General features: G+C 48.8%; 1 protein-coding gene across 1 annotated transcript in view; it reads left to right on the plus strand.

The window, feature by feature from the left end:
* The window catches only part of LOC140721736 (uncharacterized), a 96,235-nt gene that overhangs the window by 45,273 nt on the left and 25,299 nt on the right, over window positions 1–25,663 (plus strand). Inside the window, 5 exon segments of the mRNA XM_073036543.1 lie at window positions 358–380; window positions 468–595; window positions 15,211–15,719; window positions 15,722–15,773; window positions 20,612–20,700. Coding sequence (XP_072892644.1) covers window positions 358–380; window positions 468–595; window positions 15,211–15,719; window positions 15,722–15,773; window positions 20,612–20,700 — 801 coding nt within the window.

A 25,663-nucleotide genomic window follows, 5' to 3' on the forward strand; every position in this document is an offset into this window, starting at 1 on the left:
ACAGTGAGTTCCACATTCCCTTCACTACATTTCAAGCAGAGATGCGTTCTCCACCCACACCCAATCCAATCCACCACTAATCTTAAATTCCGGCATCTGATCCTCCCTGACATCGTATCCAGAAAAACATTCACAGCCTGTCCAGTCTTTCACGTCAGTTCCATCCTCTCAGTTATGGGATAATTATCAACTTTCTCCCGGGTTCTGTGCCCCTTGTTACAGTCTCCCCTTTCTCCGTGTGTGTCAGTGAGAGAGAGCTGGGAAGTGGGAAATTTCAGCAGCTTGTAATAACTTGGCTCAAATTCCTGCGGTCAGGATACAGTTAGTCAATTGAGATCTGTGTTTTGTTTATTTCAGGAGAACGCTGGTCGGAAGAGGAGGTAGGACATGGTCTTTACTGAAACACAGTGTGGATTTGTAAAATAGTTCAAATATCACTGATATTCAGTTTATAACCAGCTGTGTAGTATTTACAGGATCAGTGATGATGCCAAGTTCCTGTCAGTGACACATGGGACCCTACCTGTTGAAAAATTCGATCACCCCTTTTCGTTGAACACAACATTGAGTGAAATGTCTGTTACAATTAAGCGAGGTAAACATTTACAGTTTCCTTTCTCCATGTTTGTGAACAATTTTAAGTGATATTTACTCACAAAGACTGTCTGTAACTCTGGGTGAAGACATCACTGTCACATGGTCAGCTGGAGATGTCAGACCCCTGAACACACCTACACAGGGGGACCATACACCCAACACATGGGACTGTTAGATTACCCACTGAATCCTGAACCAATTCACACTGTATAAACACACCAAGATATCACCAGGTAATAAAAGCTGGCGTCTGTCATGTGACTGGGAGTGTCAGAAAAATACATACGAGCCCTTCAGAGAAGGAAATCTGCGTCACTCAGCCTGTCTGAACCGTCCGTGACTGCGCACTCTGATTGACTCAGGTCTGCCCCCTGCTGGACTCACGAGTCTCACTATTGTCAAACCCCCACATTGAAGCGTTGTCAGACCGAGCCCGGACACAGCAACCAGCATTGACATTGGTCCAGATTTCATCTCGGGAGAAGCTCACACATCATAGCCGGACTGGCAAAGCTCCCTCACACACATACACAGACCGACTGGCAGATTGTGGCCAAATCCTCAACAAAGCGTCCGAGTACCTCATGACCTGCTCATCTCCTCCCTCTGTTTCCCCACCTCCTTCCATTTATTCCAAGGTCTATTGCCCTCTCTTATCAGATTCCTTCTTCTTTAGACCTTTGTGTCTTCCACCTATCACATCGCAGTTTCTCACATCGTTCCCTATCATCCCCCTCTCCCCTCCACCTACCTTCTCCCTCGCCTGGACTCTCCTGGTGAGTCTTTCAGCTTTTGCTCGTCCCCCTCCCTCAGCTTCTTATTCTGCATCCTGTTGCCTTCCTCTCCAGTCCGGGTGAAGGGTCTCAGCCCAAAGTGTTCATTTCCCTCCGTAAACCGTGCGTGACTCGAGTTTGTCTGGCGTTTTGTGTGTGTGGCCGGCAAGATTCCGGTTGTGAGTGAACCCAGTGACTGAGACTCCAGAGCCACCAGGATAGAGAGTTCCAAAGATTCACACCCCTCTGCGAGAAGAAAGTTCTCCTCTTTTCAATCCTGAATGACATTTCCCTTATTCAGAGCCGGTGAGCCCTGGTTCCAGACTCATCGGCCAAGGGAAACATTCTCCCTGCATCCAGCCCGTCGAGCCTTGTTAGAAATTTATACCTTTCCATGGAATTCCTCAACACAGCCAGGCTCCAGGGTGAGATTCCTCAGGAGGATGATCTGGGAAGGGGTTTGGCAGAAGTTTATTCACAGGGACAACAACACACATTTGTGGCCAGTAAACTGTGAACCTTCTGTGGTTGTTCACTGAGGCTCCAGTTACAGCTTTCGTTCACTTTATTTCTCCTCTCCCCACAAATCTGACTGCACGGAGATTTGATCATTTCAGAAACCGGCACCTCCCTACACTGAATCCCCAGTGTTTCTGCGGTTGTCAGATCCTCGTTCCCTCCCCTCGGGTGGATCTTTTATTGAGTTGAGAAACAGGACATTCAGTGAAAAGCTGCAGCAACACCCCCACATCCTCTGTCGATATCTCATTCCAGTCATTGAGATATAAACATGGAATTAGGCCCTTCGGCCCACCTTGTCCATACTGTAATTGCTCACCGTAAATCAAACCTTCTCTATGAGCCTTCCTCATGGAACCTTGTCAAAGGCCCTGCTGAAGTTCATGTGGACAATGTCCATCACCCTATCCTCAACGATCCTTTCTGTCCCCTCATCAAAGAAAAATTAATTAAATTTGTGAGTCACTATTTCCCAGGTATAAAACAGTATTGACTATCCTGACTCAGTCCCTGCCTTTCCAAATGCTGGTAAATCTGTCTCTCAGTGTCCATTCCAGTAATTGTCCCACCACTGATGTTCGGCTCAGTGGCCTGGAGTTCCCTGGCTTGACCTTCCCGTCCTTCTGAACTCAAGACAACACCTGAGCCACCCTCCTGTCTTCCAGCAGCTCACCTGGGGTGAAATGTGAAGCAAATTTATCCTCAGGGCCCTGGAATTTGTTCCCTAGTCTGGAGGTATCAGACAGAGCAGATCACGGTCTGGGGCTCATCCACCTCTAATACCTCCAGCACCTTCGCTTTTGCACTGTGATATGTTCCAAGACATTACTGTTCATTTTCCTTAATTCCTTAGCTTCCGTGACCCTCTCCCTGGGAAATATTCATTTAAAACCTCCCCCATCTCCTTTTATCGATGACCACATTGACCCTCAGGGTGACCTGTTCGAGTCAGGGTGTCATACATTTGACCCAATATCCATGCCGACTGTGTTGCCCAGTGAGCTGGTGCCATCTGCCCACGTTTGGTCCAAAACCCAATAAAACTCTTCAATCCGTGTACGATCCACTGTAGATTCATTTCAACGTTGCTTATTTCCAGCAGCTCATTCCAAATATGCACCACCCTGTGTGTGAAGAAAAGTTCCTGATGTCCCTTTTAAATCCATCGCCTCTGATCATAAACCTTTGCACTCCTGTTCTTCACACACCGTCCCTGGGGAAAATCCCTAATGTGGAAGGGGATGGGGACCGGAGTGACAGGGCTGAGGAAGGGGAAAATCTGTAATGTGGAAGGGGATGGGGACCAGAGTGACAGGGCTGAGGAAGGGGCAGTTGATATACAAGTTGATGCATTGTGTAGTGGGACTGTGAGGAAGAACAGACAGATGATGGGGCAGAATTGCAGTTGGTGGGATGAGCTGCAGTCAAACATGGGGCAAAATCAGAAAGAGTGACCGATACAGGACTGAAGGTGAATGCACTCGGGACAGAGAATAAGGTAGATGATCTTGTAGCATAGTTAGAGACATATGACATCGTGGGCATCACTGAATCGTGGCTGAAAGAAGATCATAGTTGGGAGCTGAACATCCAAGGATACACATTGCATCGGAAGGACCGGCAGGTAGGCAGAGTGGGTGTGGTGGCTCTGTTGGTAAAAATTGAAATCAAATCCTCAGAAAGAGGTGACACAGGATTGGAAGGTTTGGATTCTTGTGGGTCGAGCTAAGAGACTGCAAAGGTAAAAAGACCCTGTTGGGAGTTAGACACATTCCTCCAAACAGTAGCCTGGATATGGGATATACATTACAATGGGAGATAAAAAGGACCTGTAATACGAGCAACGTTCTGATAATTATGGGGGATTTCAATATGAAACTGGGTTGGGAAAATCTGGTTGAGCTGGAGCCTAAGAAATGGAATTTGGAGGATGTGTATAAGATGGCTTTTAGAGCAGCTTGTGTTCGAGCATACAAGGAGATCAGGTATTCTGCATTGAGTGTTGTGTACTGAACCGAATTTGATTGGAGAGCTTAAGGTAAAGGAACCTTTAGTAGATAGTGATCATAACATGAGAGAATTCATCCTGCAGATTAACAGGGAGGAGATAAAGTCAGATGTATTAGTATGACAGTGGAGTAAAAGGAATTACAGAGGCATCAGACAGGAGCTGGCCAAAGCTGATTTGAAGGAGACACCTTCAGGGATGGTTCAAAGTTCAAAGTAATTTATTATGAAAGTACATATGTCACCATATACAATGATGAGATTCATTTTCTTGCGGGCATACTCAGTAAATCCCATAACCATAATAGAAGCAATGAAAGACTGCATTAACAGGGAGGACAACCAGTGACAACAAACACAAAAAGAAGCAACAAAAAAGTAATAATACTGATAAATATCAAGAACCTGGGAAGCGGAGTCCTTGACAGTGAATCCATCGATTGTGGGAACGGTTCAGTGACGGGGCAAGTGAAATGGAGTGAAGTTATTCCCTCTGGTTCAAGAGCCTGATGGTTGAGGGGTAATAACTGTTCCTGAACCTAGTGGTGTGAGTCCTGAGGCTCCTGTACCTTCTTCCTAATGGCAGCAGTGAGAAGAGAGCATGGCCTGAGTGGTGGGGGTCCCTGATGATGGGTGCTGATTTGTGTTGGATGTCAGCGGATTAGCAATGGCTGGAGTTTTTGGTGGCAATTCGGAAGATACATCCCAAATATGAAGAAGAATTCTAAAGGGAGAATGAGGCAAACATGGCTGAAATAAAAGCAAGAGGGCATAGAATATAGCAAAAAGTTAGTGATAAGTTAGAGCATTGAAATCTTTTAAACGCCAACAGAAAGCAACTGAAAAAAGGAATGAGGAGAGAAAAGATGAAATATGAAAGTTAGCTAGCAAATAATATAAAAGAGGATATGAAAAGATTTTCAGATACATAAAGAGTAAAAGAGAGGTGACAGTCTATGATAATGCCGGGTGTATGATAATGCATTGTGGTGAAAGGAACAATAGTGCAGACTGTTATCCAAATGGGAAGAAAATTCAAACATCAGAGGTGCAGAGGGATTTAGTGGTCCTCATGCAAGACTCCCCGAAGGTTAATTTACAGGTGGAGTCTGTGGTAAAGATGGCAAATGCAATGTTGGTGTAACTCTCGCTTCAGCTAGCAGCTTAATATTGGGGGTGATGGTCCTCAGCCCGGCCAAACTTAAGAAATCTCGTTTGGGTGGATACTGCGTGATGTGTTCCCGTTACAAATCAGTACCCCGCAATAAGAAACAGTACAGAATATGCAATTAAACGATTGAGCTTTATAATTCTTAATAATTCCTCCTATCTCAGAAAGGATGTGTTGTCATTGGAGAGAGTTCAGAGAAGGTTCACGAGGATGATTTCAGGAATGAAAGGGTTAACACACGGGGAGTGTTTGTCAGCTTTGGGCCTGTACTCACTGGAATTTAGGAGGATGTGGGGGATCTCATGAAACCTACCGAATGTTGAAAGTAAGGTAGATGTGGAGAGGATGTTTCCTATGGTGGGACCTCGAGGGCACAGCCTCATAATTGAGGAGTGACCCTTTAGAACAGAGTTGAGGAGGAATTGTTTTTTAGTCAGAGTGTAGTGAATCTGTGGAATATTCTGCCACAGAGAGCTGTGGAGGACCAGACGGTGGGTATATTTAAAGTGAAAATTGATCGTTTTCTGATTGGACGGTTTATGGAGAGGGCAGATGTAGTGGGTTTGAGTGGAATCTGGGATAGGCCATGATGGAACAGCGGAGCAGACTCGATGGGCTGAATGGCCTAATTCTGCTCCTATATCTTATGCTCCTCTGGTCTACTCATTATTCATTATCTTGCATACCCATGTCTCCAGGAAATACACTGAGGGCCTCTCCCATCTCCTGTGACTCCAGGTGGAGTGGCACGGTAGTGTAGTGGTTAGCACAACGCTTCACAGTACAGGTGACAAGGGTTCAATTCCCACTGCTGCCCGCACGGAGTTTGTACGTTCTCCCCGGGATCGTGTGGGTTTCCTCCATCTGCTCCGGTTTCCTCCCACAGTCCAGAGATGTACCGGTTGGTCGGTCATTGTAAATTGTCCCATGATGCGTCTGGGATTAAATCAGGGGATTGCTGTCTGGTGTGGTTCGAAGGGCTGGAAGGGACAATTCCCCTCTGCATCTATTAAACTGATCCTTAATTAAAAACCCTGCATCCGGACAGAGAGTGGAGTGTGTGGGTGATGAGGGAACTGTGTGGGAGGGGATTTGAGGGAAGGGGTCAAAGATCCCTTATAAATCAATCCACTCTCACCTTAAATCTACACCCTCTGGTTTTAGACACCTTATTCTGGAAAAAGACACGTTATCTATGCCCCCTAGGAGTTTATATACTTTGACCAGGGGTCACCCCTACACTCCAGGGAAATAGCCCCAGCTTATCCACTCTCTCATTTTAAGCCAAGCCCTCCAGTCCTGGTAACATCCTCCTGAAGCTTCCTGTCCAGTGTGATGACATCCGTCCCATAGTCCGGGAACCAGGAATGCACACAGTACTCCGAGTGTGGTCTACCATCGATGTCAACGGCCTTGGTGAAGTCCATGTGGACAATGTCTACCACCCTGTCCTGGACAATCCGTCACCTCTTCAAACAACTCTATCAAATTTGTGAGACGTGATTTCCTAAGCACAATGTCATCCTTGCCTTTCCAAATGTTGCTCGATCCTGTCCTCAGAAACTTCCCAACCACTGACATTAGGCTCAGTGTCCTGGAGTTCCCTGGAGTGATCTTCCAGCCCCATTAACGAAACGCACAACCTCAGCCACCTTCCAATCATCTGGGACATCAGCTGTGGCTAAATGCACAACAAATGTATCTCCCAGGGTCCTGTAATTTCATCCCCTGTCCTTCTTTTTTTGTGATTTATATTTTTTATTGAAGTTCATCAAACAAACATTTCCATAAGATGTATTTCAGACATTGTACATATATATTATATAATCATATATGTCACAAAATCTCCACAAAGTATTTATCGAAGTATACACTTATAGAAAAGAGTGGAGAGAAAAAACAAGCAAAAGGAAAGAACTATGTACAAGTAGGGAGTGATCTTATTACAACATATTCATTGATTTGTGAGAATAAAATCAGGCCTATGAGGCTTTATGTAGTTAAACCATTTTTCCCAGTATGAATCAAATTGTTCCAGCTTATGATTAACAGATGCTGTTATCTTCTCCATTTTGTAAATGTCCATTGTAATTTCCATCCATGCATTTAAAGTTGGGCTCTCCTGTGATCACAATTTCCTAGTAAGAGTCTGTTTACCAGCCACCAGCAGTATGTTCATTAAATATTTATCTCTTTTCAACCATTCTTGAGGTATATATCCAAAATATATGGTCTTACTCTCTAAGGGTATTTCACATTTAAAGATGTCTTGTAGGGCATTGTATATCCCCCTCCAATATTCTTTGATAACAGGGCAGTCCCAAAAAATATGATAATGATGAATCCCCTATCCTAATGAGGGTCTGAGGGGATTGGGTTATAGAAAGGGGAAAGGGACCCTCATCAACCATTTTCACCACATCCACCTTCAAGTTCCCCCTCCACACCGTTCACCCACAGGCTTTCCACCTCCCCAACCTGGTTCAGGTTTCATCTGCCATTCATCTCTCCCCTAATGGTTCCCATCATCAGCTCAGACTCCCCCACCCTCCCCCGAAACTTCGTCCATCTTCCTCTCACCGTTTTGTCTCTGTGTCTGTCTTCATCTATCATTCACTTCCCAATGTCTCCGAACTCCAGCCCACATCCCCACCGCTCCCCTACCTGGAGCAATCTGCTCATCAAACCTCACCCCTCCTCAGTCCACAGTCACCTCATACTCGTCTCATCATCCCTCACCCCTCCTCAGTCCACAGTCACCTCAGACTCGTCTCATCATCCCTCACCCTCCTCAGTCCACAGTCACCTCAGACTCCTCATCATCCCTCACCCCCTCCTCAGTCCACAGTCACCTCAGACTCATCATCATTCCTCACCATCCTCAGTCCACATTCACCCCAGACTCGACTCATCATCCCACACCCCACCTCAGTCCACAACACCTCGGACTCCGCAAAATTTCTCATCCCCCCTCAATCCACAGTCACCTCAGACTCATCTCATAAACCCTCACCCTCCTCAGTCCACAGTCACCTCAGACTCATCTTCTCATCCCTCACCCTCCTCAGCCCACATTCACCTGAGACTCGTCTCATCATCCCTCACCCCTCCTCAGTCCACAGTCACCTCAGACTCGTCTCATCATCACTCCCCCCTCAGTCCACAGTCACATCAGAATCATCTCATCATCCCTCACCCCTCCTCAATCCACAGTCACCTCAGACTCGTCACATCATCCCTCACCCCTCCTCAGTCCACATGCACCTCAGAATCGTCTCATCATCCCTCACTCTCCACAGTCCACAATCACCTCAGAATCATCTCATCATCCCTCACCCTCCTCAGTCCATAGTCATCTCAGAATCGTCTCATCATCTCTCACCCCTCCTCAGTCTACAGTCACATCAGACTCCTCATCATCCCTCACCCCTCCTCAGTGCAGTCACCTCAGATTCATCTCATGATCCCTCACCCTCCTCAGTCCACAGACACCTCAGACTCATCTCATCATCCCTCACCACTCCTCAGTCCACAGTCACCTCAGACTCCTCATCATCCCTCACCCCTCCTCAGTCCACAGTCACCTCAGACTCCTCATCATCCCTCACCCCTCCTCAGTCCACAGTCACCTCAGAATCGTCTCATCATCCCTCACCCCTCCTCAGTCCACAGTCATCTCAGAATCGTCTCATCATCCCTCACCATCCTCAGTCCACAGTCACCTCAGTCTTGTCTCATCAACACTCACCCCTCCTCAGTCCACAGTCACCTCAGACTCGTCTCATCATCCCTCACCCCTCATCAGTCCACAATCACATCAGAATCGTCTCATCATCCCTCACCCCTCCTCAGTCCACAGTCTCGTCAGATTCCTCATCATCCCTCACCCTCCTCATTCCACAGTCACCTCAGTCTTGTCTCATCAACACTCAACCCTCCTCAGTCCACAGACACCTCAGACTCGTCTCATCATCCCACACCCCTCCACAGTCCACAGTCACCTCAGACTCGTCTCATCATCCCTCATCCCTACTCAGTCCACAGTCACCTCAGACTCATCTCATCTTCCCTCATCCCTCCTCAGTCCACTGTCACCTCAGACTCATCTCATCATCACTCACCCCTAATCAGTCCACAGTCACCTCAGACTCGGCTCATCATCCCTCATCCCTCCTCAGTCCACTGTCACCTCAGACTCATCTCATCATCCCTCACCCCTCCTCAGTCCACAGTCACCTCAGACTCCTCATCATCCCTCACCCCTCCTCAGTCCACATTCACCTCAGACTCCTCATCATCCCTCACCCCTCCTTAGTCCACAGTCACCTCAGACTCGTCTCATCATCCCTCACCCCTCCTCAGTCCACAGTCACGTCAGACTCCTCATCATCCCTCACCCCTCCTCAGTCCACATTCACCTCATACTCCTCATCATCCCTCACCCCTCCTCAGCCTACAGTCACATCAGCCTCCTCATCATCCCTCACCCCTCCTCAGTGCACAGTCACCTCAGATTCATCTCATGATCCCTCACCCTCCTCATTCCACAGTCACCTCAGGCTTGTCTCATCAACACTCACCCCTCCTCAGTCCACATTCACCTCGGACTCCTCATCATCCCTCACCCCTCTTCAGTCCACAGTAACCTCAGACTCCGCATCATCCCTCACCCCTCCTCCGTCCACAGTCACCTCAGACTCCTCATCATCCCTCACCCCTCCTCAGTCCACAGTCACCTCAGACTCATCTCATCATCCCTCACCCCTCCTCAGTCCACAGTCACCTCAGACTCCTCATCATCCCTCACCCCTCCTCAGTCCACAGTCACCTCAGACTCGTCTCATCATCCCTCACCCCTCCTCAGTCCACAGTCACGTCAGACTCCTTATCATCCCTCACCCCTCCTCAGTCCACTGTCACCTCAGACTCGTCTCATCATCCCTCACCCCTCCTCAGTCCACAGTCACCTCAGACTCATCTCATCATCCCTCACCCCTCCTCAGTTCACAGTTACCTCAGACTCCTCATCATCCCTCACCCCTCCTCAGTCCACTGTCATCTGAGACTCATCTCATCATCCCTCAACCCTCCTCAGTCCACAGTCACCTCAGACTCATCTCATCATCCCTCACCCCTCCTCAGTCCACAGTCACCTCAGACTCAGCTCATCATCCCTCACCCCTCCTCAGTCCACAGTCACCTCAGACTCAGCTCATCATCCCTCACCCCTCCTCAGTCCACTGTCACCTCAGACTCCTCATCATCCCTCACCCCTCCTCAGTCCACAGTCATCTCAGACTCCTCATCATCCCTCACCATTCCTCAGTCCACAGTCACCTCAGACTCATCTTATCATCCCTCATCCCTACTCAGTCCACAGTCACCTCAGACTCATCTCATCTTCCCTCATCCCTCCTCAGTCCACTGTCACCTCCGACTCATCTCATCATCACTCACCCCTACTCAGTCCACAGTCACCTCAGACTCGGCTCATCATCACTCACCCCTACTCAGTCAACAGTCACCTCAGACTCACCTCATCATCCCTCACCCCTCCTCAGTCCACAGTCACCTCAGACTCCTCATCATCCCTCACCCCTCCTCAGTCCACATTCACCTCAGACTGCTCATCATCCCTCACCCCTCCTCAGTCCACAGTCACCTCAGACTCGTCTCATCATCCCTCACCCCTCCTCAGTCCACAGTCACGTCAGACTCCTCATCATCCCTCACCCCTCCTCAGTCCACATTCACCTCATACTCCTCATCATCCTTCACCCCTCCTCAGCCTACAGTCACATCAGACTCCTCATCATCCCTCACCCCTCCTCAGTGCACAGTCACCTCAGATTCATCTCATGATCCCTCACCCTCCTCATTCCACAGTCACCTCAGGCTTGTCTCATCAACACTCACCCCTCCTCAGTCCACATTCACCTCAGACTCCTCATCATCCCTCACCCCTCCTCAGTCCACAGTCACCTCAGACTCCTCATCATCCCTCACCCCTCCTCCGTCCACAGTCACCTCAGACTCCTCATCATCCCTCACCCCTCCTCAGTCCACAGTCACCTCAGACTCATCTCATCATCCCTCACCCCTCCTCAGTCCACAGTCACCTCAGACTCGTCTCATCATCCCTCACCCCTCCTCAGTCCACAGTCACCTCAGAGTCCTCATCATCCCTCATCCCTTCTCAGTCCACAGTCACCTCTGACTCGTCTCATCATCCCTCACCCCTCCTCAGTCCACAGTCACGTCATACTCCTTATCATCCCTCACCCCTCCTCAGTCCACTGTCACCTCAGACTCGTCTCATCATCCCTCACCCCTCCTCAGTCCACAGTCACCTCAGACTCATCTCATCATCCCTCACCCCTCCTCAGTCCACAGTCACCTCAGACTCCTCATCATCCCTCACCCCTCCTCAGTCCACAGTCATCTCAGACTCCTCATCATCGCTCACCCCCTCCTCAGTCCACAGTCACCTCAGACTCATCTCATCATCCCTCACCCCTCCTCAGTCCACATTCACTTCAGACTCCTCATCATCCCTCAACCCTCCTCAGTCCACAGTCACCTCAGACTCGTCTCATCATCCCTCATCCCTCCTCAGTCCACAGTCACCTCAGACTCATCTCATCATCCCTCACCCCTCCTCATTCCACAGTCACGTCATACTCCTCATCATCCCTCACCCCTCCTCAGTCCACTGTCACCTCAGACTCGTCTCATCATCCCTCACCCCTCCTCAGTCCACAGTCACCTCAGAATCAACTCAGCCCTCACCCCTCCTCAGTCCACTGTCACCTCAGATTCGTCTCATCATCCCTCACCCCTCCTCAGTCCACAGTCACCTCAGAATCAACTCAGCCCTCATCCCTCCTCAGTCCACTGTCACCTCAGACTCGTCTCATCATCCCTCACTCCTCCTCAGTCCACAGTCACCTCAGACTCATCTCATCATCCCTCACCCTTCCTCAGTCCACAGTCACCTCAGACTCATCTCATCATCCCTCACCCCTCCTCAGTCCACAGTCACCTCAGACTCCTCATCATCCCTCACCCCTCCTCAGTCCACAGTCACCTCAGACTCATCTCATCTTCCCTCATCCCTCCTCAGTCCACTGTCACCTCAGACTCATCTCATCATCACTCACCCCTACTCAGTCCACAGTCACCTCAGACTCGGCTCATCATCCCTCATCCCTCCTCAGTCCACAGTCACCTCAGAATCGTCTCATCATCCCTCAACCCTCCTCAGTCCACAGTCACCTCAGACTCCTCATCATCCCTCACCCCTCCTCAGTCCACTCTCACCTGAGACTCATCTCATCATCCCTCACCCCTCCTCAGTCCACAGTCACCTCAGACTCCTCATCATCCCTCACCCCTCCTCAGTCCACAGTCACCTCAGAATCCTCATCATACCTCACCCCTCCTCCGTCCACAGTCACCTCAGACTCCTCATCATCCCTCACCCCTCCTCAGTCCACAGTCAACTCAGACTCATCTCATCATCCCTCACCCCTCCTCAGTCCACAGTCACCTCAGACTCGTCTCATCATCCCTCACCCCTCCTCAGTCCACAGTCACGTCAGACTCCTTATCATCCCTCACCCCTCCTCAGTCCACTGTCACCTCAGACTCGTCTCATCATCCCTCACCCCTCCTCAGTCCACAGTCACCTCAGACTCCTCATCATCCCTCACCCCTCCTCAGTCCACAGTCATCTCAGACTCCTCATCATCCCTCACCATTCCTCAGTCCACAGTCACCTCAGACTCATCTCATCATCCCTCACCCCTCCTCAGTCCACATAAACGCTCTTCATATGACAAGACATTCGATCCTGGAATCATTTTTGTGAAACCCCTTCGAACACTCCTCAGTTTCAGTACCAATCCTTTCTCACATAATACTTCACAATACTTCAAGTGATGCCCCACCAGTGCCTTATAAATTTTAACATTACATCCATACTTCACAAGGACATATAACCCCCAACTTAAATTCTTCCATATACTTGTCTAGTAGTCTCTTAAACTTCACTAGTGTATCTGCCTCCACCACTGACTCAGGCAGTGCATTCCACACACCAACCACTCTCTGAGTGAAAAACCTTCCTCTAATATCCCCCTTGAACTTCCCTCCCCTTACCTTAAAGCCATGTCCTCTTGTACTGAGCAGTGGTGCCCTGGGGAAGAGGCGCTGGCTATTCACTCTGTCTATTCCTCTTAATATCTTGTACACCTCTCATCATGTCTCCTCTCATCCTCCTCTCCAAAGAGTAAAGCCCTAGCTCCCTTAATCTCTGATCATAATCCATACTCTCTAAACCAGGCAGCATCCTGGTAAATCTCCTCTGTACCCTTTCCAATGCTTCCACATCCTTCCTATAGTGAGGCGACCAGAACTGGACACAGTACTCCAAGTGTGGCCTAACTAGAGTTTTATAAAGATGCATCCTTACCTCGCGACTCTTAAACTCTATCCCTCGACTTATGAAAGCTAACACCTCATAAGCTTTCTTAACTACCCTATCTGTGAGGCAACTTTCAGGCATCTGTGTACCCCCAGACCCCTCTGCTCCTCCACACTACCAAGTATCCTGCCATTTACTTCGTACTCTACCTTGGAGTTTGTCCTTCCAAAGTGTACCACCTCACACTTCTCCGGGTTGAACTCCATCTGCCACTTCTCAGCCCACTTCTGCATCCTATCAATATCTCTCTGCAATCTTCAACAATCCTCTACACTATCTACAGCACCACCAACCTTTGTGTCATCTGCAAACTTGCCAACCCACCCTTTACCCCCACATCCAGATCGTTAATAAAAATCACGAAAAGTAGAGGTCCTAGAACCGATCCTTGTGGGACACCACTAGTCACAATCCTCCAATCTGAATGTACTCCCTCCACCACGACCCTCTGCCTTCTGCAGGCAAGCCAATTCTGAATCCACCTGGCCAAATATCCCTGGATCCCATGCCTTCTGACTTTCTGAATAAGCCTACCGTGTGGAACCTTGTCAATGCCTTACTAAAATCCATGTAGATCACATCCACTGCACTACCCTCATCTATATGCCTGGTCACCTCCTCAAAGAACTCTATCAGGCTTGTTAGGCATGATCTGCCCTTCACAAAGACATCCTGACTGCCCCTGATCAGACCATGATTCTCTAAATGCCCATAGATCCAATCTCTAAGAATCTTTTCCAACAGTTTTCCCACCACAGTCGTAAGGCTCACTGGTCTATAATTACCTGGACTATCCCTACTACCTTTTTTGAACAAAGGGACAACATTCGACTCCCTCCAATCCTCTGGTACCATTCCTGTGGACAACGAGGACATAAAGATCCTAGCCAGAGGCTCAGCAATCTCTTCCGTCTAGGCACATCTTCCCACCTTTATCTCTAATCGGTCCTACCTTCTCTCCTGTCATCCGTTTGTTCTTCACATAATTGAAGAATGCCTTGGGGTTTTCCTTTACCCTACTCACCAAGGCCTTCTCATGCCCCCTTCTTGCTCTTCCCAGCCCCTTCTTAAGCTCCTTTCTTGCTATCCTATATTCCTCAATAGACCCATCTGATCTTTGCTTTCTAAACCTCGTGTATGCTGCCTTCTTCCACATGACTAGATTTTCCACTTCAGAGTCTCCCCCCGGTCCCTGGGGCCCGCGCTGCCCGAGTCTCCCCCGATCCCTGGGGCCGCGCTGCCCGTCTCCCCCCGATCCCTGGGGCCGCGCTGCCCGAGTCTCCCCCGGTCCCGGGGCCACGCTGCCCGAATCTCCCCCGGTCCCGGGGCCGCGCTGCCCGAGTCTCCCCCCGATCCCCTGGGCCGCGCTGTCCAAGTCTCCCCCCGGTCCCGGGGCCGCGCTGCCCGAGTCTCCCCCCGGTCCCGGGGCCGCGCTGCCCGAGTCTCCCCCCGATCCCCTGGGCCGCGCTGTCCAAGTCTCCCCCCGGTCCCGGGGCCGCGCTGCCCGAGTCTCCCCCCGGTCCCGGGGCCGCGCTGCCCGAGTCTCCCCCCGGTCCCGGGGCCGCGCTGCACGAGTCTCCCCCCGATCCCCGGGGCCGCGCTGCCCGAGTCTCCCCCCGATCCCCGGGGACTCTCTAATTCTCTGCTTCTCCCCTCAGTCTCTGTCACCCTGGATGTGGAAACGGCGAGTCCGTGGCTCGAGGTGTCTGAGGATCGGAAGAGTGTGAGATGGACCGGGACCCGAAGGAATCTCCCTGTCACCGGGAAGAGGTTCACAGACTGGCTTTGTGTGCTGGGATCGGAGGGATTCACATCGGGGAGACATTTCTGGGAGGTGGAGGTGACGGGGAATCGGGGCTGGTGTCTGGGAGTCGCTGCAGAGTCTGTGGACAGGAAGGGAGGGGTCCAACCGAGTCCGGAGACCGGATTCTGGACCATCGGGTGGCGTGATGACGTGATGAAGGTTCACACCTCCCCTGTGTCCCGTTTCCCTGCCGGTCCCATCCCCGGGAGGGTGGGAGTTTATCTCAGTTACGAGTTAGGGACAGTTTCATTTTACAACGCAGAGACCAAGTCCCATCTCCACACCTTCACTGGGAATAAATTCACGGAGAAACTTTATCCTTTCTTCTGGACTGGATATCCAAACCAGTGGCTGAGAATCTGCTCCGGTTTCGCTCTGGGTCTGTAAACAGGTCGGGTCCTGGGACCGGCATCAGGAGTAAGTCAGTGTAAATATAAATGTGCGGGGAGTGAAATAAACACGATGTGAGAATTATCGATCCATTAATTTTAACTCGTTCACCGCATCCGTCAACGGAACAGAAACACTGCGAATTCAGCAGCAGCCGCGGGCGGCGGGTCCTGAGCTCCCCGGCTCCCCCGGGTGCTAAAGTCCACCCGCCCCGGGACAGGTGAAGTGGGACAAGTGGTGGTGATGCTGACTGGGAGAGGGAGGTCAAGGTGAATCTTGGGGAGGCGGGACACGTGACGGTAACAGGCTGGAGAATCTCAGCGTGTCAGGCAGCATCTATAGAGGGAAATGGATAATTGACGTTTTGGCTCAATGTCCTCCCACTGGACTGAAAGTGAGAGCGGAGATGACCGGTGTAGGATTTGGATGGAAAGCCAGGGTAAGAGCTGGCAGGTGAGGGGGTGATAAAGACACGAGGGAGGGGTGGAGTGTGGAAATGTGTCAGAAGCTGTGAGGTGAGAGGTGGCAGTGCCAAAGATGATGGGCAGATGGAGAGGGTGAGTGAGGAGGGTAAAATGTCGGAAGCATTCACCCGGTCAGTCACAATCCATGGAGTTCATATTTCACACTGATTATCTCTCCGGAAATCTCCACCTATCGCCCGTCACTTTGTACTTCTTCCTCCCCTCCCCCACCTTTCCCCTTCCTTTCCTGTCCTGATGAAGGGTCTCAGCCTGAATCGTCGACTGTTTACACTTCTCCATAGTCGCTGCCTGTCCTGCTGAGTTTCTCCAACATTTTGTGTGTGTTGCTCTCAATTTCCAGCATCTTTTATTCAAACACCACCCATCCTGTGGATTCTGATATTTTCTGTTTTTGATTTAGTTTCTCGAGCGTTTAACACGAGATTCTGCAATGAGAGATTGAGTTGATGTAGGAGGTCACCAAGAAATGGTGCATTTTGAGGCGGATGGAGTGAAAGTGCTCGACAAAGCAGTCCCTCCATCTGAGTTTAAGGGGTTCGGTGCTAAGTTCCAGGACAGGACCCAGGGTTCTGATCCCAGGATTGCTGCCCGTGCCACGTGCTAGAGAGGCCAGAAACAGGAAGATCATACAGTTTAACGCCTGGCTAAGGAGCTAAGGAGCTGGTGTAGGAAGGAGGCCTTCAGATTTCACCGTTTAAAGTACATTTATTATCAAAGTACGTATACCTTATGAACACCCAATGTGCAGAGAGAGAAAACAAATCACGCTGACAACAATAGTATTATTTACGAGTGATGAGGCTCTGCACAGGGAGTTCACTGATAAGTTAAAGGGCAGGACATCCAGTGTTGTGATCTCAGTATTGCTACACATGTCACGTGCTGGTGAGGTCAGAACTAGGAAGATTATGCAGTTTAACACCTGGCTAAGAAGTTGCTGTGTTAAGGAGGGCAGAGGTTTTTGGATCTTTGGGCTCCCTTCCAGGGAAGGTGGGACCTGTACAGAAGGGATGGTTTGCACCTGAACTGGAGGGGGAATAATATCCAGGCAGGAAGGTTTGTTAATGCTGTACAGTGGGGTTTAAACTAGAGTTGCGGGGGAATGGGAACCAGAGTGTCAGAACAGTTCGTGGAGAGGTTGTGGAGGCAGATGCTGGTAAGACCTCAAAGTCAGGAATGAAAGGTTGGACATTGTGCATCCAGTGTCCTGAGCTGCCTGTATTTCAATGCAAGAAGTATCGTAGGAAAGGCAGGTGACAGTGCTGAAGATGAGGTGGCTGGTTTACAAACAGAGGCAATGTGTAGTGAGGGGAGGCTGTCGATAAGGCAAAACTAAAATCAACTGGATGAGTTGTAATGTAAAAGGCAGACAAAACTGAAAAGGATCCAGGACTGAAAGTGTTATATTTGAATGTGTTCAGTATACGGAATAAAGGAGATGAACTTGTAGCACAGTTACAGACTGGCAGGTATTGACATCACTGAATCACGGCTGAAATGAAGATTATAGCTGAGCTTAATGTCCAAGGATACAGATTGAACAGACAGGAGGGCAGAGGGGGGTGGCGTCACTCTGTTGGTAATAAAAACTGAAATCAAATCATTAGAAGGAGGTGACATGGTGTCGGAAGGTGTTGAATCAGTGGGGACAGAGCTAAGGAACGGCAAGAGTAAAAAGACCCTGATGGGAGTTGCATACAAACCCCCAAACAGTGGTAAGGATACGGTCTACAAATTACACAGGAGACTGAAATGCATGTCAAAAGGGCAATATTACGATCGTCAAAGGGGTTTCAATATGCAGGTATATTGGTGTTGGATTCCAGCAGGGAAATTGCTGGAGTGTCAGCGAGATGATTTTTTTACAGCAGCTCATGGTCGAGCCCACTTGGGGATCAGCAATTCCGGATTGGGTGTTGTACACTGAACCAGGATTGATTAGAGAGTTTCAGATAAAGTGACCATAATGTGATCGAATTCACCCTGAAATCTGAGAAGAAGCTAAATCAGATTTTTTCAGTAAAAGCCAAAGAGAGGGTATATTAGTGAGAACAGCCTCCCGGACAGCCACATCTGCACCAGGTACGTCGAGCTGCAGCTCCTTAGGGACCGGGTCACGGAACTGGAGATGCGGCTCGATGACCTTCGTCTGGTCAGGGACAGTGAGGGAAACTGGTCCAGGAGCCCGATGGCCACAGGCCGTAGCCACGGGGTGAGTTCAGTGCTGAGGAGAGTGTCGATGGTTGAAACTCGTTACAGACAGCGGCAGGAATTGAACCCAGGTCACTGACACTGTGAAGCATTAATACTAACCACCGTGCTACCATGCGCCCCCGTACTAAAATCATCCTGTGTTCTAAAATCAGCTCGTTGGGAGGATTCAGAGGGTGAGAGTGGAGGTTTGTTTCTCAAACTAGAAGCCTGTGACCTGTTAAGCCTGTACCACAGGATCAGTTCTGGGTCACCGTTGTTACTCGTGTCCTGTATATTAACGATGAGAGTGAGAATGCAGATCACCTGGTTAGTAAGTTTGCCGATGACACCAAATCAGCCGCCCGTCATCAATCAATGTGAGAGTCGATACTGACGTTCAAAGCCCAAACGGTCTTTGGGAAGTCCAGAAGTTGCAACTGGGATGGGCAACTCCTGGACAGGAGGCCCAGAGGCCGGTCCTGTAGTTGTCGGACTTTGTGTGTGAGAGGGTGAATGGGAGAGCAGCAAGGGGCTTGTTTTGCTGTTGTTGTTTGTTGTGTCGTGTTGTCTCTGTGGTCTGTGTAGCTTTACTGAACATTGTGGACATGCAAATGCTGAGTTGGTGCTTAAACCAGAACAATAATCTGAGAACACAATGCATACAGCTAACAAAGCTGCCAAAACTAATAAACACTAGGAAGGATAAAAACTCAACTAATGAATGGCTGCGATGGTGCTGGGAATGTGTGGTGACTCTTGCGGGCTGCCCCCGGCACATCCTGAGGTTGTGTTGGTTGCTCCATGGATGCTGCCTGACCTGCTGAATTCATCCAGCATTTTGTATGTGTTGCTGTGGATTTCCAGCATCTGCAGAATTTCTGATGTCTCTGATCCGACTGCTATTCAAAACCCCGACACACCCCTCGCACCATGCACCACCAGGGCAAATATCCTCTCAGTATTTAACCTGTCAGGTCAACACAGCGTCTGAAATGTTCCAAAAAAAAAGATTTCCTCTCAGATTCAAGTTTATTGTCATTCGACTGTACAGATATAGAACCAAATGAAACAACATTTCTCCAGACCACAAGCACCCACATGTATCGTACACAAAATGGCTCATATTACCATAAGTAAGTTAATAAAATATAATTAAAATGTGTGTCGGTAGTGGAGAGGCGCCCTGTGGGCCTGGAGGCACAGGAGTCGGTGGAGTGCTCACCTTCCACTCACTCCTGCTTTATCCGTTCTACCCATCTCTAATTATGTCCCGTTCCTCCACCAGTTAAACCTCATTCCCAAATCCCAGCAGAAGGGTCACCGGGTCACTGGTCCACTGGAGAGACCGATGGTGGGAGAGGGGCGTTGCATTGGTTACGGGAAGGTCTAGGCCCAGGCCGTGGCTGCGGGTGGCCTGTGGCAGTCACTCAGGGGAGGAGACGCTGAGGCAGTGCTGCCCTCCTGTGTTCGCTCATTTCTGTCCTACCCTCAGGTGTTCACTTGTGCTGCCCTCCAGTCAGAAAGGGAACATCTCTGGCTTCTCCAGCTGAGCCAATGTTGATCCAATTTCCTACATCATCCTGAATGCCTTCAAACTAAACTGTGGATATCATTATCCTGTTGGCCTTTGTTTCTCCATCGGAATTCAGCCTCCATTATCGCACTGACGTCTAATTCATGCCATATTCCATCTCCATAAAGCAGCTTTCAAATTCTCCCTCGCAACACTTAACTGCTTGGGGCCAAACGTTTTTCGTTGCAGTCTCTCGTCAGTCAGGGTGTTGAGCACAAGCCAAGGTTACACATCAAATAACACACGATGCACCATCAAAACTCCGTCAACAAGGACATTTGGGAAACCTGTGAGATAAATCACCCTCTGTGGTCGGGTCAGCCATAAAGCTCAAACATTCAAAGTAAATTTATTATCAAAGTCTATCTGTGTCACCAGATTCTATCCTGACCTATGATTAATTTTCTTGCGGGCATTCACTGTAAGTACGCAGAAACTCAATAGAATGAAAATCCACACAGAGACTGGTAAACAACCAATGTATTGTGAAAATAATAAATGAATAAATAAATAATCCTGAGAACATGAGTTGTCGAATCATTGGAGGTGAGTCCAGAGGTTGTGGAATCGGTTCAGCGCCGAGGTGAGTTCATTGCATTGCCGTTTGCAACCAGACGGTGGCGATGGCGAGCGGCACAGAGATCTGCGAAGATTCACGGTGCAGGATCGCCACCTGCTGCTGGATACCGGTACCGCAGGAAGAGTCGGAACAAAATGTTGCAGGTTGGGGATAGTGCAGACTGACGACTGGGAAAGGGATTCGCGTAGAGACCGATTCCTACAGGATGTTCTACTGTTGTGTGAACATTTATGGTAGTTGGGCACGGCAACCTGGCGGTAGTGCAATCGTTTTACAGCGCCGGCGATTAGGACAAACTCCAAGGCAGAGTACAAAGTAAATGGCATGAGGAGGACCAGAGGGATCTGGGGGGTACATGTCAACAGATCCCTGAAAGTTACCTCACAGGTAGATAGGGGTAGTTAAGAAAGCTTATGGGGTATTAGCTTTCATATGTCGACGGAGAGAGTTGAAGAGTCGCGGGGGTAACGATGCAGCTCTATAAAACTCTAGTTAGGCCACACTTGGAGTACTGTGTCCAGTTCTGGTCGCCTCACTATAGGAAGGATGTGGAAGCATTGGAAAGGATACAGAGGAGATTTACCAGGATGCTGCCTGGTTTAGAGTGTATGCATTCTGATCAGAGATTAAGGGAGCTTGGGCTTTACTCTTTGGAAAGGAGGATGAGAGGAGACATGATAGAGGTATACAAGATATTAAGAGGAATAGACAGAGTGGACAGCCAGCGTCACTTTCCCAGGGCACCACTGCTCAGTACAAGAGGACATGGCTTTAAGTTAAGGGGAGGGGAAGTTCAAAGAGGATATTAGAGGAAGGTTTTTCACTCAGAGAGTGGTTGGTGTGTGGAATGCACTGCCTGAGAGAGAGAGAGAGCTGTGCGCCCAGCAGGTGGGGGAATTGCTCCAGTTATTCGCTCTCACACTCTGCTCCCACCCTGTCGGGACGGAGTGTGTCAGCAGATGCCAAGTGCACACCCGCTGCTCCCCACTGTCCAGCAGGAGTTGTGAGGAATAGATAGATAGATAGATACTTTATTCATCCCCATGGGGAAATTCAACATTTTTTTCCAATGTCCCATACACTTGTTGTAGCAAAAACTCATTACATACAATACTTAACTCAGTAATAATATGATATGCATCTAAATCACTAACTCAAAAAGCATTAATAATAGCTTTAAAAAAAAAGTTCTTAAGTCCTGGCAGTTGAATTGTAAAGCCTAATGGCATTGGGGAGTATTGACCTCTTCATCCTGTCTGAGGAGCATTGCATCGACAGTAACCTGTCGCTGAAACTGCTTCTCTGTCTCTGGATGGTGCTATGTAGAGGATGTTCAGGGTTTTCCATAATTGACCGTAGCCTACTCAGCGCCCTTCGCTCAGCTACCGATGTTAAACTCTCCAGTCCTTTGCCCACGACAGAGCCCGCCTTCCTTACCAGCTTATTAAGACGTGAGGCGTCCTTCTTCTTAATGCTTCCTCCCCAACACGCCACCACAAAGAAGAGGGCGCTCCTTGTTCCCAGTGTGGGAATGTCAAATACTACAGCGAGTAAATATAAGGTGAGAGGAGAAGGTTTATAGGAGATTGATGAGGGAAGAATACAACAAACTCTGCATACTGTTACAAACACTGGGGACAGTGGAGTGAATACAGTCAACACGGGGTACAGAGGATGCTCTACACAGAGTGCATTGGTTACCGCTCCCCTGTGTAATCCGACAGACTGAACATCAAAACGTTAAAGATACCAAGATCGATTTGTGTTTCATGAAAGTAAGAAACTGGACAAGAAGTGGCCATTCGGCCCCTTTCATCTGTTCTACTCTTCACTCAGAACTTGGCTGATCATTGACTTCAGTGACAAATTCCTGCACCATCCCATCTTCTCTTCCCCTTAATCCAGAAATCTTTTGTAGAGAATTCCATCACACACTGGGAGAGGAAGTTTTCCTCATCTCAGTCCTGCTGAGGGGACCTCTGATTGTGAGTCTGTGACCCCCGGTTCCACACCCCATCATTCCTGCCTCTACCCTGTCAATACCCAGCGAGACTGTGTCTGTGCCAGTGAGAACACCTCTTATTCTGCTAATTATCAGACAGTCTCAGTCAGTGTAATCTCCCCGAGGACACTACGTGAAGGGTAAAGCTTTAAAGTCAGATGGTCAAAGTTGAACCGGGATGTTCAAGGAATGTTTTTGGACACAATGAGTGGTATCTTCCTGGAATGCACGGCCGGGATGGGGAGTGCTGGAATCAGATACGATCGTGATGTTCAACAGACATTTAAACAGGGAAATGAACAGACAGGTAATGGAGGGTTTGGGTCATTTGCAGGCAAATGTGATTACATCATGGTCAGCAACAGACAGCGTGGGCCGAATGGCCTGTTTCTGTACTGTACTGTTCTGTGTTCAGTGTTTGAAATATCACAGCCAGGGACTCAGCAATTTCCTCCCTGGATTCCCACCATGTCAGACGATACACTGGGTCAGACCCCGGGATTTATTCAGCTTTCTGAGATTAAGCTGGCCAGCCTCCTTTGTAATGTCGGCATGTTTCAGGACATTCGTATTCTCCTCCCGGAATTCCCCAGCTTCCATCACCTTCTCCACAGTAAATACTGATGAGAAGTATTTATTTCAGACTCACCCATCAGCTGTGTCTCCACACATAGAAGACCACACTGATCCTTCAAGGGGCATATTCCCTCACCAGTTACCCTTTTGTTTCCCACAGACTCAAAGAATCTGTTTGGAATCACCTTTATCTGACCCCCTAAAGCTAACTCATGTCCACTTCATGTCCATCTGAGTTTCCCTTTATTGTGTTCCCCACACCCCTTCTACCCCTTGAGGAGCTCAGCCTCTTTCCCCTCACACACGACTCCATCCTGACCAGAGCCTCAATGACCCTCGTCAGCCAGGGGTCCCTCATCCCTCCAGTCTCGCTATTCACTCTAACAAGGACAGGCTGATCTGGAACCTTCCAAACTCAGTTTTAAAGCCGCTCACTTGCCAGATGTCTGTTCACTTGGGAACACCGTCCTGTTCTCCACCTCCATTTATTCCCCCGACCCTTTCTCTCCTCCCTCAGTTCAGTCTGTTCACTGCTCTGATCATCAGAAATAGCAGCAAGAGGAGGCCATTCAGCCCCTCACACCTGCTCTCCCATTGAATAAGATCAAAACCACCTCACTGTGCTACAGATACAAAGGACGTGACAGAAGTGGGGGTGAGAGAGGAGGGGGAGTTGTGATGTTGATCAGGGAGAACATCACCACAGCACTCAGAGAGATCCTTGTGGGGATAAAACATTTGTTTGTGATAGGAAGCAGAGAGTGGTGCCATGGCCGGTAATTTCATGGATGTGAGGTGAGAGTGGAAAATATTTAAGAGCTGAAGAGAAACATTTTCCACAGGGAAGATGGAAAAAGGTGAATTTGAACTGAAGTCTTGCTGAAATCATATTCATCTAATTATCAAACAATCAGTCGCATCATCCTATTTCTTTTATGATCTGATATACAGACTAATACATTAATGTTTTGGATGAGAATGTGGGTGAGCTGATCAGTGAACTTGCAGATGGTGGACAGTGAAGGTGTTTAATTATCATTTGAACAGACCATATGACCATAACATATAGAAGCTCAATGGCCCATCGAGTCTGCTCGACTATTTCAACCTGACTGATCCAATTTTCCTCTTTGCCCCAATCTCCTGCCTTCTCCCCGTATCCCTTCATGTCCAGACCAGTCAAAAATCTATCAACCTCTGCCTTAAATAGAAAAGACTTGACCTCCACAGTTGCCAGTGGCAAAAAATTCCACAGATTCACCACCCTCTGGCTAAAGAAACTCCTCCTCATCTCCATTCTGAAAGGACGCCCCTCCATCCTGAGGCTGTGTCTTCTGGTTTTAGACTCTCCCACCACAGGAAACACCCTCCACACATGCACTCTGCCAAGGCCTTTCACCATTTGAAGGTTGCAATGAGGTCACCCCTCATTCTTCCGAATTTAGTGAACACTGACACAGAGCTCCTATGACAAGCCGTTCATTCTTGTGAACCTCCTTTGAACTCTCTCAGTTTCAGCACATTCTTTCTGAGATAAGAGGCCCAAACCTGCTCACAATACTCCAAATCAGCCTCACCAACGCTTCATAAAGTTTCAACATTACATCCTTGCTTTCATACACTCGTCCTCTTGAAATGAATGCTGACGTTGCATTTGCCTTCCTCACCGGAGAATCAACCTGCAAATTAACCTTTAAGGGATCCTACACCAGGACTCCCGAGACCCTTTCCACCTCAGATTTTTGTGTGTTGCTTCAGACTCCATCATCCAAAGTCCTGTTGAAGGGGCAGGTGCAGTGATGGGAAGTTTATGGTCATGTAGTTTGGTGGAAGGAATAAAGGCACAGAATGTTTTCAAAAGGGGAGCAAATTCAGAATTCAGAGGAGCAAAGGGACATCTGGGTCCTGATGCAGAATTCCCAAAGCAGCAAATTACAGGTGAAGTCAGTGGAATGGAAGGCAAATGCAATGTATCATCCATTTCGAGAGGTCTGGGATATAAAATCAAGTCTGTAACACAGTGGCATTATAAGGCATTGGTTAGGACTGCATCTGGAGTATTCTGAACAGTTCTGGGACCCTCCTCTAACATTGGATATGCTGGTGTTTGAGATGGTTGAGATGTGGTTCTCAGGAATGATCCCAGGAATGAAAGGGTTAATGTGTGAGGAACATTTGATGACTCTGCCCTGTACTCACCGGAGTTTAGAAGAATAGGGTGTGTGGGTGGATCTCATTTAAACCAACTGAATATTGAAAAGCCGAGTCAGAGTGGATGTGGAGGATGTTTCCTGTCACGGGATGCCTGGGGACCAGTGGTCACCTTCTCAGATTGGAAGGACTCCCTTCGGAACAGAGATGAGGAGGAATTTCTTTCCCCATATGTTTGTGGGTGTGTGGAATTCATTGCCACAGATTTCTGTGGAGACCATGTCATTGGGTACGTTTAACATGGAGGTTGATAGGTTATTGATCAGTAAGGGTATCAAAGCTTATGGGAGGAAGGCC

The sequence above is a fragment of the Hemitrygon akajei genome, chromosome 2 (genome assembly GCF_048418815.1).
Source record: "Hemitrygon akajei chromosome 2, sHemAka1.3, whole genome shotgun sequence".
Taxonomy (NCBI): domain Eukaryota; kingdom Metazoa; phylum Chordata; class Chondrichthyes; order Myliobatiformes; family Dasyatidae; genus Hemitrygon; species Hemitrygon akajei.